This window comes from Penicillium odoratum (genome assembly GCF_028828045.1).
Source record: "Penicillium odoratum strain IBT 22623 chromosome Unknown utg000004l_segment0_segment0, whole genome shotgun sequence".
In the NCBI taxonomy this organism is placed as follows: domain Eukaryota; kingdom Fungi; phylum Ascomycota; class Eurotiomycetes; order Eurotiales; family Aspergillaceae; genus Penicillium; species Penicillium odoratum.
The window spans coordinates 2,942,040-2,954,813 of NW_026643146.1; the positions used below are offsets into that span (position 1 = coordinate 2,942,040).

General features: G+C 49.4%; 6 protein-coding genes across 6 annotated transcripts; all 6 read right to left on the reverse strand.

The window, feature by feature from the left end:
* Positions 1 to 505: 505 nt before the first annotated feature.
* On the reverse strand, positions 506 to 2,107 carry N7520_005373 (cytochrome P450; the record flags this gene model as incomplete). Its single annotated transcript, XM_057139307.1, has 2 exons — positions 506 to 1,757; positions 1,815 to 2,107. The coding sequence occupies 2 exons, from the start codon at positions 2,105 to 2,107 to the stop codon at positions 506 to 508; spliced, it is 1,545 nt and encodes a 514-aa protein (XP_056997514.1).
* A 561-nt stretch (positions 2,108 to 2,668) lies between these two features.
* N7520_005374 (DNA cross-link repair protein PSO2) lies at positions 2,669 to 5,132 on the reverse strand (the record flags this gene model as incomplete). Its single annotated transcript, XM_057139308.1, has 2 exons — positions 2,669 to 4,258; positions 4,305 to 5,132. The coding sequence occupies 2 exons, from the start codon at positions 5,130 to 5,132 to the stop codon at positions 2,669 to 2,671; spliced, it is 2,418 nt and encodes an 805-aa protein (XP_056997515.1).
* A 616-nt stretch (positions 5,133 to 5,748) lies between these two features.
* N7520_005375 (Sm-like protein LSM2) lies at positions 5,749 to 6,229 on the reverse strand (the record flags this gene model as incomplete). The annotated part of the gene is made up of 3 exons (XM_057139309.1): positions 5,749 to 5,780; positions 5,892 to 6,142; positions 6,216 to 6,229. The coding sequence occupies 3 exons, from the start codon at positions 6,227 to 6,229 to the stop codon at positions 5,749 to 5,751; spliced, it is 297 nt and encodes a 98-aa protein (XP_056997516.1).
* Positions 6,230 to 6,734: 505 nt separating this feature from the next.
* Positions 6,735 to 9,650, reverse strand: N7520_005376 (uncharacterized protein; the record flags this gene model as incomplete). Its single annotated transcript, XM_057139310.1, has 1 exon — positions 6,735 to 9,650. One exon carries the CDS (start codon positions 9,648 to 9,650, stop codon positions 6,735 to 6,737), a length of 2,916 nt encoding a protein of 971 aa, XP_056997517.1.
* A 1,280-nt stretch (positions 9,651 to 10,930) lies between these two features.
* Positions 10,931 to 11,743, reverse strand: N7520_005377 (Glutamate decarboxylase B; the record flags this gene model as incomplete). Its single annotated transcript, XM_057139311.1, has 4 exons — positions 10,931 to 11,109; positions 11,137 to 11,347; positions 11,413 to 11,635; positions 11,685 to 11,743. The coding sequence occupies 4 exons, from the start codon at positions 11,741 to 11,743 to the stop codon at positions 10,931 to 10,933; spliced, it is 672 nt and encodes a 223-aa protein (XP_056997518.1).
* A 58-nt stretch (positions 11,744 to 11,801) lies between these two features.
* Positions 11,802 to 12,520, reverse strand: N7520_005378 (Glutamate decarboxylase B; the record flags this gene model as incomplete). Its single annotated transcript, XM_057139312.1, has 3 exons — positions 11,802 to 12,168; positions 12,228 to 12,302; positions 12,369 to 12,520. The coding sequence occupies 3 exons, from the start codon at positions 12,518 to 12,520 to the stop codon at positions 11,802 to 11,804; spliced, it is 594 nt and encodes a 197-aa protein (XP_056997519.1).
* Positions 12,521 to 12,774: the final 254 nt, after the last annotated feature.

The window sequence follows — 12,774 nt, forward strand, 5'->3', positions numbered from 1 at the left end:
TCCACCAGTAATCGTCGAAGCTTCGGGCTAAAGCACTGTAGAAGGACAGAAACAATTCAAATGAGATGGAGATCCTGTGCCAGAGAGTATCTACTAAAGTGCGTAGTTCTACCCGTTGAAGGAATCTATCCAAAGTACCTGCTAAGAAGCAGACACCCAATAAATCATAGCTTTACAGTAATAGTAAGTGCAGATGGTGGGCACATATGGAAAAAATGAAGTTGATCAAGTCCAAGCAATATCTATTGCGATCTTACATGAGGTCATACAGCAAGTGAATTTCAATTCTGCGGCCCAAATCCAAGATGTTATTCAAAGCTGCTAGGTACTGCCAGAGTCATAATGATAATATATACAGTCAATTTTCTCCATACCATCAAACCGAGATATTCACATTCACGACCTCGGAATCAGGAGAACACATAAAGTCATCAGTGCGGAAGATAGCGCACCCATGGACACCGTCTCGTCATATAAACACAATCCAACCCAATGCTCAATGCAATCAGAGCTGCACCCTACGGCGGCGCATACCAACCTGCAATCCCAAAGGCTTGCGCAAGAATCCCTCGCGGGTCTCCATGGGGTGATCCTGCTCAAGCTGGAACTCAAATTGTCTGAACACAGTAGCGCCCATAACAAGCAGCTCCATCTCGGCAACATTGCGTCCCACACAGGCACGTGGACCGTAACTGAATGGGATAAAGGCCGCCTTCTGTCTCGGGGTCAGACGCTCAGGGCTCCAGCGCTCAGGATCGAATTCCTCCGCATCAGGACCCCAGATTTCCTTGGAGCGGTGGATTGTGTAGGTGGGAACAGAGAGCACATCTCCAGGTCCGAACTCGTGTCCACAAATGGTAACCGGTGCAACACCAGCAGGGATCTCACGAGGAAGACCCATGGCAGCTGTACTGTGGATACGCATAGTCTCCCAAATGACCCACTGCAGGTAAGGAATCTCCTTAACCATAGCATGAGTGGGAACATCAATATCCTTGGGAATAGCATCATCAAGAGCCTTCTGCAACTTGGGAACAACACCCGGAGTGCGCAGACACCAGTACAAGATAGCACAAGCAGTGTTGGAAGTAGTATCCGAACCAGCAATAAGCTGCGTCAAGGCCTCGGCGGTAAGTTCTTCTTTACCAAGCTTGTTTCCATTGCTATCCTTGCCCTCCATCAACCGAGCCAGTAGATCCACACGAGTGTTATTAGCCATAGCCTCAGGCTTCAAGCGCTCAGCCACACGCGCAATGGCAATACCAGCAAGATTCTCCACAGCCTCAAGACCCTCGCTGAAGAATTTGTCGGGAATGTACTTCGCGAAAGGTTTAATCCATGGCATACAGCCGAGAGTAGCGGAGACTTCACCACGGCGATTGAGAACTTCGATAGCAGCGACGTACTTGGCTGGTTCGTTGGGACTGTGGCGCATTTCGGCGAAATCTTTACCCTTTTCCAGCATGCCGAATGGGGCTCCGAAGGCGAGATCTCCGATGATGTCGAAGGCGAGGTAATTGAACCAGTTCAAGGCGTCGATGGAAGCGTATCCTGTCTTGGGATTGGCTTCGAGATCGGAGAGTTTGTTCCATTGCTTCACGAACAGTTCGACGTTGCCGTGGATGTACTGCTCGAATTGGCCAATTGACTTTGCGCTGAAAGTGTGCGAGACTGTCTTGCGCTTGCGGGTGTGCTCGTGGCGGTCACGAGTGTTGAAAAGACCGCGACGGATGGAGACAAAAGCATCGTAGAAATCGCTGGAGCTTATTAGTGGATGTTTCGATTACTTCGATGCCTTGAGTGGATGTACTTACGCCTTCAGGAACCCATTTCCGTGTCCGTACACAGCGTTGATGGCCTCATCATCGGCGATAGAGACTTGGTTTGGAGAGATACGGACGAGTTTTCCGTATTTGGCGTGCGCTGCGTCGACAGATAGGAATCGTTTACCTTGGCGGGTTTGCAGGAAAATCCATAGATAGCTGAAAGCTGCGAAACTCGGGGCGGGAATATCGCGGATGCGCGACCGTGTCAGGTAGGGGACCAGGTAGTAGGCGAGGAACAAGCCTACGGCAATGAATGGGGCGTTTTCGAGGGAGATCAACATGTTGAGTTTTATCGATCAAGTGAGGAAATGTAGGGTATGGGTATGAGGGCTTGGCCCAAGCTGAGGCGGTCAACCAACAGCGATGAAGTGGTAGATTTGGATGAAAGTTTTGATATTTGCGGGGAAGTGAAAAGTTGGGGAAGTTGAATTAAAACTCTCCCTTGCAGACTATAAGGTCTATTTATGCAAATTGGTCAATGAGAAGTCATGATGGCATCCCCGAGGTTAAGGTTAACGGGAAAGGATATCGGTATCTGGGGATTCAATAGAATGTGGAGCGACCAATCATCGTTTTGCCGATTTTGATGGCCGAATTCGGCTATCCTTGAACCAATGAGAGGACAGAGATCTACTTGCTTATGTCATGGTCATACAGATGATAAAGCCTCGATAGGAGCATATTACTTCATTTGGATGTGGGGATTTCATACAGATAATCTCTGAAGCTTCGTAAGGAGCATATTACTTAATTTGGATGTCGGTGATCGTCACGGTGATCCGGCTTCCGTGCACACAATTATCATTGAATTGTCTAAAAGTGCTAAATAGTTAATAGTGTTATCACCAATCTTCTACAGGAAATAGGCCATTTCGCTTCTTTTCACCCTCCCATCGATCCATCCATGCCTTCATATTATCTCGACTTTTTTGACTCCCCACATTGACGGTTGGAATCACTCGTCCAATCCGTAGCGCACAGCAGAACATGGTAAGTTCACGAAATGAACTATGCTCACTGTATGGCACGCCGAAACAGGCACTTTCCCGCGTGCTACCCCGCTGTGGCGTCAAATGGTCAACCGTAAACGGCGTTCTCCAGTGTTCACCACGCAGCACTGTCGGCACCGGCGGGTTCTCCAGCATTCGCCCCGCGGGGGGCCGATAGGACCAGCCGGTGGGGCGAAACCCTACCACTCGGGAAAAATGCGGTTTTAGGGAATCTAGGTAGTCGGCCAATGTTTCTGCCCGAATTTCAAACAATGTCTGCATGTGCACCTGGGCTTCTTTGGGGTCTGTAGTTAACAGTGCAGAGAGCTCTGGGTCTTCGAGACAGGCGCAGATACGTTGTTTAGCCGGTGTGGCGAAGATTTTAGATCCTAGGGCGCGGGCGATTCCTATGCAGATTCGTTCTTTGCCGATGCTGTACGTTCCAATGACTACCAGTAGACGACCTCCGGATGTCTCTTTCGTCCGTTCAGGACTAGTTACCGATAAGAATTTGTTCATCAGACTACCGGTTGCCTTCCCCAGGTCCAATCCCACGCCTGCTTCTTCGTTCAACCGTACACAAAGTTCCGAGCATGCAGAGATCACTTGCGCCTGGCTTGGGAACGCATACTTGGGACTGAGATATGTAGTGTCCAAGTAACATTGATCGATCCGCTGCTGTCTTGGCTGGCCAGTCGCTGGGTTGGTGGGATTGGGGCATAGTAATGGATGGCGTAAATGATCCGGGGACGCACGAAAGTCACCACAGTGGAGGATTCTCTGTTGGCGGGCATTCGGTCCATTGCCAAATCTCTTCTCGAACATAAACAAGGAACTGCCCGGACAGTGATTCGCATGGATCATGGTGACTTGTACGCCACCGGTATTCGGCACTTCAGTTGTGGTCTCAAAATCAAGGTCTATCACCCATTTGGGGTCGACTCGGAGTTGCTGTCTAACAAGATTGCCCGTGGGTCTGCTGCAGTAGATAGGACCATGACACCAGGACTTGGATAGCCCGATGTAGTGATCGCTGTGGAAATGACTGAGAAAATAGGCATTGCACCCTTCAACAGCGCCGTAGCGAAAGGCATCCACGGTGATTGAAAACCCAGGCATCACCTTGTAAAATGGGCATGTCCGTGTAAAAGCCCGCTTCCCACGAGACGATACCTCATCTGCCGCTGCATCTGCCCAGGCTGTATCTTCTGCATTTCCAGCCATCATTTTGGAGAATGCAGTTCGGCTGCTGGTATTATTTTGGGAATAAGGATCACGTTGAGCGGGTCGAGCGATTGCAGCTCGTTCAGTGTCGGTCATTACTACATCCGCGATCGATTTAGATGTCGGTGATTTCTTTTTTTTGATCTCAGGGACCGACTCGATTAAGCTTATCGAGCTGGGCTTTCCGTCTAAACAATCATTCACGTGTATATTTCGTTGCTGGGCTCAGTCAGTATGAGAATTTTATTGATCGAGAGACACGTACTCGTTCATCAAGTCCAGCCAGTTGTCCCTGACATGCCGGACAGGTAAGATCAGAGATGCCAAATATCCCCTCTGCTTCCGCGGGACTCATTGCATCCGCGTCTTCAAGTGCAACCCTTAAATCCTCCTCATTCCCCCATGGCGATTCTTGAAATTCCTCCCCTACAAATCGATCTTCTTCCTCGTCGTCAAAATTCTCGTATTCATTTCCGGCATAATTCGTGTCTCTTACCAATGGCGGCTGCGCAGCCTCGGCAGATGAATCCCCGGCGTGGTCGCCACTGATTGGTGTAATGGGCATCGAGTTGGCTTCGTCTTTAATTTCTCGGTATTCATCCATATCGTCTTCGTATTCGCTGTCCGATTCATCGATGAAGGGGCCACTGGTCGCTTTCCTGGGTGCAGGTTTTGGTTTCGTCTCAGCCACTTGTTCATTGCTAACCACAGTTGCTTCGTCGGTTTTGCGGCGCTTTGCAGAATCGTTTCCGTTGTAACGTGTGTCATCTTCGGCCCAGATGTCATCCGGTGTCCGTGACCGTGGTCTGACTTTTGTCTCGACTTTATTCAAGCTCTGTTGCATTTTCGCGAGTCCTTTCTTATCTTCGAGGAACAATCCCTCGTTTGATTCGACATCGGCACGTTGTACTGGTGTTCCGCGGCCGGAACTCGGGGATCGGGAGGACGTGAGAAAGTGTGACATGCGAAGCTGGGTCTGCGTAGGTCTTTGTGGAGTATCGGTTTTTTGGAAGAAGCTCAAAATGCTAGAATTGCGTTTGGTAGGAGGCGCCTTAGAGGGCGTGGACGCCTTTCGGGAGTTCGAACCTGCCATTGCGAGAGACAGACAAAATCATGCAACAGAAAACAGCGAGGGGTGTTCGTATTCTCGTAAATGGTGGGTCTGGGATATGTACAAAGCTATTGATCATGTCCGCCTGAAGCAAGTCTCGGTCAAGTGGCGTACAGAACCAAGAATCGCGCGGGACCGCGACACGAAGTCACATGACCTAATATCTACAACTTTACAATTTATCAAACAGCAATGCAGAATCAAATTTGGATGATTGCAAGGGTATTGAACACAAATGCAAAGCAGACCAGATAGTCACAAATGGCCCACGGCTCTTCAACTTTTCGCATATTGCAGAAGCCGGCAATAAGTAAAAAACCTATTCCCTTCCAGCGGCGCCACTGCGATGTCATATGTGATATCGGCAGATAGTGAGAGCCAAGATCGGCGAAAGAAATAAAAGAAACGCTCGGTCATAGAATCTCTCCCAGATTCCGGTCATCATTCCGGACCTTGTTGAGGCTCGGCCTCGATATTCTTCGTCCTCGGTCCAGGATATTCTTCTCTATCTCGGTCCGAGGGATGTTATGACAAGCGTCAAGAGGCATTAACAAGGATATAAATGTGGCGTTGAATTTGTTGCGTTAATCGTGGTCATTTACCGAGCCTTGCCCACCTGGTTGGCAGCCTCTGTGCGATTGTTAGCGTGATCTTATACCAGTGCACATGACATTTGACCGATCCGATAACTGGAGAATAACGACCCAGCCAACGTCTCGGATTTGGATTGGAATCACTCACCCCGCCGTGTGGCATCCTCCAACAATCCCACGTCAACCTCCGACCGTGGCAACATCACATATCGCACCACACTACCTCGGATGAACATGTTCTTCACCGATGACAGGTGGGGGTACTTGTCCAGATCCAACACCTCCACGTCGTCCAACTTGATGTTCAGGTACTGGTCGACCGACTTGAGGATTCCACGGATGCGGATGTCATTTTTAAGCTCGATAGTGACAGTCTGGTTGGTAAGGGTCTTGAAGAAGCTGCGGAGAAGGGAGTTAGTGCCTGTTAAGAGGATTCAAGGTCGCAATGAGCATCGCATAAGCTGGGTTGTACCTGAAGAAAAGCATGATGGTGGGATGGCGCACTGGGCGCGTAAAGGAATTGGAGTTTGAGCTGAAGAGATATCAAGTGTGTGAGATGATCCAAGAATAGAGAAACCCGGTCGCAGGTTTGGTCGACTGTGAATAGCTCAAGTATGAAGGCGCGGGGATCTCGTTATGGCAGAGAACGATCCATGATGCGGGAGTGGAGGGTGGATCACGTGATCTATTCCCTACCAGCACTGAACAGTGTGAGCATCGGTATTGTACCAACTTTAATCTATTGCTGTGGATGATAGCTGGCATATTAATATCTAGCTCTATTCCTAGTATCTGACGTCTCGGCGTTATGTTCGAGTTGTTGGATGTATATACAGCTCGATCCATCGATGAACTATATTGTATCCACGAGGTATATATACATCTGTGCATCCATCTCAACATCATTCCTATCTCACGTCTCGCATTAAATTACATAATGGCCCGAAGGCACAGTAGTTCAGATATTAAATGAATGCAAAGGTTTTCTCCCTCAACGGCCCACACTCGTATGCTTCGGCTTCATGGCCCAACCAGACAGACAAGTCCATCCTGCACCGTTCTTCCTTCCCTCATCAAAGATCGCCCCAACACCCTCTAGCAACTGCCCCCGTTCCCTCCCCATCTCCATTCGCAATCTAACAAGCCATTGCTCCCACATCCATCCACCTAGTAACCCAGTGATACTGGCCACATCCCCCGTGCTGCCGATAGGTCCCTGCACGGCTTCGTACTCTTCAATCTGGCTCTGGACTCGAGGCGCTGGTGTTTCACGTGGTGGCTGGGTTTCGATTGGCTCCATGCCCATTGGAAGGAACATCCAGGCGCGCTTGATTCCTACAAAGCCGGTTTTGCGGAGACGGTTGAGGAAGCTCTTTGAGGCGTTGGGGTCGTAGCCGTTTCTGCGCAGGGCGGAGGCGAACTCGACGGATGGGGCTGATGATTGAGTTCCTGCGCGGGAGATCTCCGCGTCGAGAAGCATGTACTCTAAGTAGCCGCCTGGCTTGAGACAGCGAAGACATTCATTCAAGACGAGGTCGTATTCATCGCGATCGAAGCCAGTGGGGCATTCGGTCTTGAGGAGGGCGTGCAGGGAGCGCGTGGTGATGACATCGAACTTGTTGGCTCCGAATGGTAGCTCCCACAGGTTTGCCACGGATACCACGCGGTGGTTTGATGGGCCCTTGATCTCCTTATTGACGACTTGAGTCTTGTTGTTGACAGAGTAAACCGTGACTTTGGGGTACTCTTGCGCGACATGCCATGCCCATTCGCAGGACGACTGTCCACCGAGGTCGAGGATGCGGATTTTGCGCTTCTGCTCCTGCGTGTATTTGGTCTTGTTTGTCCTTGCAATGTGCTTCTCAGCGGGGCTGGTGAGTAGCTTGCCACCGTTGAGACTGCGGAGGGATTCCATTGCCCACATGGGCTCGCAGAGCTGGGCAAGAACGAGTTGTTCCTTTTCGAGCTTGGAGAACTGAGCCTGCTCAGCCAGGACTGAGGCAATGGTCGAGTTCCGAGGTGCCTTTGAGAAAGGTCCCCTGTAAGCCGGTCGTTCGGGACGGACAAGGTCATATTTTCCTGTCAAACAGTTGATATGATTGTCAAGCAGGCCGAGACGGAACGATTGAACCGCATCGTAACGCATGTTACGGTGGAGGAAACCATCAGGCTCATCAGCCCTTTCAAGAATTGATTGAAAGCCGCGCCAGTAAATTGAATCTTTGGTGGGGACTACGGCAGGCAGAGCAGGAAGGGGGCTCGTTGGAGCCGGGGTGCCTTCGATGAATCGAACTACTTTCTTGGTGAGGGTATCCTGCACCTCAGGTCGTTCCTCCACGATGGAAACTTTAAGCTCAACTTCAGACTCAATCTCGTTCACGGGGTTGGTTTCACTTAAAGCCGCCATGTAAGTGGCTTGCGCAGCAAGCCAGACGCTGGTTCGGTCAAGGCTGTCGGCCGCACGGTCCTGCAGGTCTTGGTCGTAGGATTCGTCATACTCAGGCAAGTTTGCAGAGCGGGGAATCTCCTGGACTGCTTCAAAAGTCGCACTCATTGGGCTGTCATGGTGAGCAGGTTGGGTGGGAGTATCACCTGGAATTCGGATCGCAGTAGGGGGTCCTGATTCATCCCGCACTGCAGTAACAGGATCTTCGTCTGCACGTTGAGGCCAGTCAATGACCTGCTCGACTACCTCGTCGTCATCCCGGCGCCATGGCAAATTGTAAAATTCCTTTGCAACGGCTGATGAGGGGGGCAAGTTGGAAGGAGCCATAGACCAGGTATGCCGGGCACGTGGAGCGAGCGAAGCAAAGAACCCACCAGGGGAAGGAATGCTCAGCTCACTAAAACTATAGCTTGACATTGCCGACGCCGGAGTGGCGCCGTCTGCACTGCGAGGGCGGCTAGGAGGTGCCTGCAATTGCCACATCTCATCGTTACCCTCGGAGCTCTCTGACCAAGCCTCTTGTGCACCATCGAGCTGAATATGGTGGAGCATCGCTAGAGCTCCATCTGGAAGGAAAACACCCTGATCCGAGGGAGTTGGTTCTCGGGACGGCTCGTCATAGCTTTGAAGAGCAGTTGGGATTTGTGGGAAACTTCCCAAGACGTTGCGCCAGTCAACATCTTCTGGGTTCTCGATGGTGATTGGAATAGCCTGGAGATCCGAGTTCTCCTCGAGCTCATCTTCGCTTCCGTCCAAGTCAGGCCGGACATGGATATCCATCGCATCCCAGTCGGGAAGGGAGTGTGTATCAGGAGTCGCGAGCGCACTGAGGTTCGATTCTTGGTCCGACGAAATACTTCCATCCAGGGAAGGCGGTGCGTAGGATGCAGGAACGGCTCGAGTCAGCATTGAAAGCGCAAGGGGAGAGACAGGAATCTTGGGCGGAGGCGTTGGAGGGATCGGCGAGCTCTTGTGGCCTCCAGTGATCGAAGGCCAGACATTGGATGGAGGAATCTGAAGAGTAAGAGAGCGTCTTCGACTGCCAGTTGATGTGTATGAATCCCTTGTGATCGGTGTCACTAAACTCGAGGGGCGTGTCGCTTGGGAGAAACAGGATGAACTGATTTCGGTCGAGTTATCATCATCTATATCTTCCTCGTCGGTTGCATCATATAGATCGTCGAATCCCTGCATCTGCTGCTGCCATTCCATATCCGAGCAACATGATGAAACTGTCGCCGCTGACAGAGGCGACATCATGCGGGCAAGTCGGGCATGAGTCGGTACCGCCAACCCGGTGGTCTTCAACGTCAACTTCGGACTCAAAGGTTTCTGTGGACTGTTGGCCTTTTCACCGAACTGTGACTCGCGAGTATCCTCCATTATAGTATTAAGTACCGTCCCTCGGGCCTGCCGAAGGGGCGGACATCGTGTTTGATAAGATCGAAGTGTGTCGGCCATATCTGCTCGATGTTGGTTTATTGTTCGTGTCCGAAGCGTGGCGTATCGCAGGACAGAATTCTATGGGTATCAAGGAAAGTGCATGGACACCGATCAACGGGTATGCGTAATGAACAGTGGGAAAGAAAACAGTACAGAAAAAAACCACCTTAGCTACCAGAGCCAGATGGTACCAAAAAAATCAAGATAACGAAATTAAGGACGCAAATTCGAGTTAGTCCTTGGGCCGCTGAAAGGACTATATAGACGAGTGATGGTGTTCGTCCCCTCGATGTGCATGAGGAAGCCGGTCCTTGTTCACTCGCTAGTCATCAGGTGCATGAGCTACTGCACGATTGGGCACCGCTAAGACGACCCCCCTGTCGACTCGGCGGAGATGAGGATGTTCATTGGTTGATAGGAGGGTGGGCGCGTCGCCCGGGAACAGTTGCTAGCCCTTGACCGACTCATGCCTAACAAATTTGTCAAAGAGGACGATGATGGGTGGGGAGGAATAATGCAGACGGTGGACGAATCAAAAATGTGGAGAGCGTGACGAGGCGCCCACTTTGATGCTTGAACCAGTGATGAGGCTTGTTTAACCGCTGTGGATGCTATGTTTAGTCCCCGCCAAGGTCCGTGCCACATCAATATTCACCTCTTTTCAGCACATTTCACCAAAATATAGGATAATTAGTCTATCATGACGCATTTAATCAGTGAAGATCATCAACCAAATCAGCAAAGGAGGGGTAATGCATAGTCAAGGAGTAATTTTAGAAATTCCAGTTAATTATTGCATGCTAACTCCGGAATCGGTCAACTGATGTGACATAGTCCAGGACAGAATAGTCCAGATCTCATTAATTATGCTGATATTCAGGGCGCATACAGTATCGATGCAGATTGGTTGACATAGCCACAATGACACATTTTAAACCTCAGCTTCATCTTCTGAAATATCATGATTGGCATCAAGAGATCAAAATCAAGATGGTATTCCAGTTCAACCTAAATAAGCGCCCCAGAGAGCAACCTGAAAATGTATCTCTGACATTGAATGATTGGAAACGTACCGAGAGCTTGCTTAGGCTAGAATGGAAGTGCTTCGTGCCCAATGAAAACATTTGTTGAAGTGATGTAGATAAACTCTATGATTAAAACTTCCGATACGAGGGACTTTTACATAGCAAGACCTTGCTCATTGAAACATTTTTTAATCGGAAATGGTTCATCACATTGACTGAAACTCTACTTTCCAAGGTTTGTAGGCGGTATACATCGGATGGTATCGGACCATCTTAATTCAAATCCGTTAGGCCACCCGACTCAGCCACATGAACAAGACCCTTCAAAACGCTCTCCATCAGCTCAAAGGTAAAGCCTTCGCGCACAACAATCCTCATTATGTGAATTTCGTGCCCTTCAGGACCCCACTTGAAGACAGTGAAACTATAATCGAACAAGTTAGCCGTGTATTCTTAATGTGAATCTGAAATGAGCGTACTGGGGATGGAAATATTCTGATCATACATCGAGTCACTAGATGAACCCAGAGATACTGCTGGGTTCCGCCGTAAGAACTTGCCAGACAGTCTGAAAGCGACAACCGGAAGCCCAGGATGTTTTGCCTGAACACCCTTGTCGGAAAATTCATGGCATCGAGAGATGGGTCGGTGTATGTCACTCCAGCAATAGAAGTAGCCAGTTGCTTCCAGCTTTTAGCTCAACAAGCGGGGCTTGGCCATCGAATTTTGGATAATCTTGCGAACTCATCCATCACTAGACGGTGTAACTGGTAGTACTGGACCACAACAGGGGTACTAGGCCTCGAGAAACTAAGCGTGAAGGCAGATTGACTGCCCTGTAGATAGGAGGACTCTAGCAAGAGGTCTTTGAGAACGTAGGAATTTTCACGCCAGATAAGCCAGCCAACGGACAGACTGTTTAGTCCAAACTTGTGACCCGAGGCATTGATCGATTTGACTCGAGGAAGACGAAAGTCCCTATATTTTGAGACGGGGTTACAATGCATGACTGGGGATATTACCAGACAAAATTATCCTTGTTGGGTGTGAAAGGAGCCACGAAACATCCACTCGCAGCGTCAACATGGATAGGAATATCATTCCCCGTTGCCAGCTCGTGGCGGTCTAGAAAATCGGCTATCCGTTATATTGGGTCAAAATGGCCGGTATAGGTATTTTCCAAAGTCAAGAAGACGCCGATGGTATTATGATCCAGATGTTCAGCCAGGTTCACCGGGTCAACAGTGTGTTGCTTGGTAACAGGAACAATCCTCGCTTCGACATCGAAATAGTCCGTGAACTTTTGCACGCAGAGATGTGCATTTTCGCCAATGATGACATTCATACGAGAGTCGGAGTTCTCCGAATTTTTGAGCTGCCAATTAGGTTTCATTGCGAGACAACCAAGCTGAACGGCTTCGGATGATCCTGTGGTGGCTGTACCAAAAGACGAGTTGATGGATGGGGCATTCCAGCGATCGGCGAGGATAGAGATACAGCTCTCTTGGAACCTAATAAGAAAGAGAGTCAGAAAAGCCTCGGTTCATAAAGGATGAGAGGACTCAGATACCTAGCAATGGAAGGGTACTCTTCCACACAGGATACATTCTTGAGGAGACTTAGAGGAATAAGATCCCACAATTCACTTGAAAGTTGGGTAGTTGAGAATATAGCAGCATTAGTGTAACATGATTTTGAATGGCTCGCTTACGTTCCGAGATCCTGACCTAGAGGCATGTCTGCTGTCATTTCTTTGCGCACCAACGATTCCATTTCGTTCTTAGGAACCCCATATTGAGGAATGGGCCCTCGAGACTGGGAAAGGACTCTGCTGCTTGTATTGCATGTGTTTTCGATTGACATTTTGAATCACTTTCAGAACAAATAATTGAATGGGAAAATTTGTACCTTGCTCCAGAGAACTCCTGTCTACTTATAATGAATAGGTAGGCTGAAAAGAACAATGGGTGACGATACCTTGAGATGATTGCCATATGTGATCTGCATTCTGGGGTCAAGTTTCGGAATCTCTGTTAACATCAATTTGGAGGATACTCTTCAGTGAATAGGATTGTGATCTTTTATTTGCCACATGAAGTCAGTTGCAGGAAAGTCAT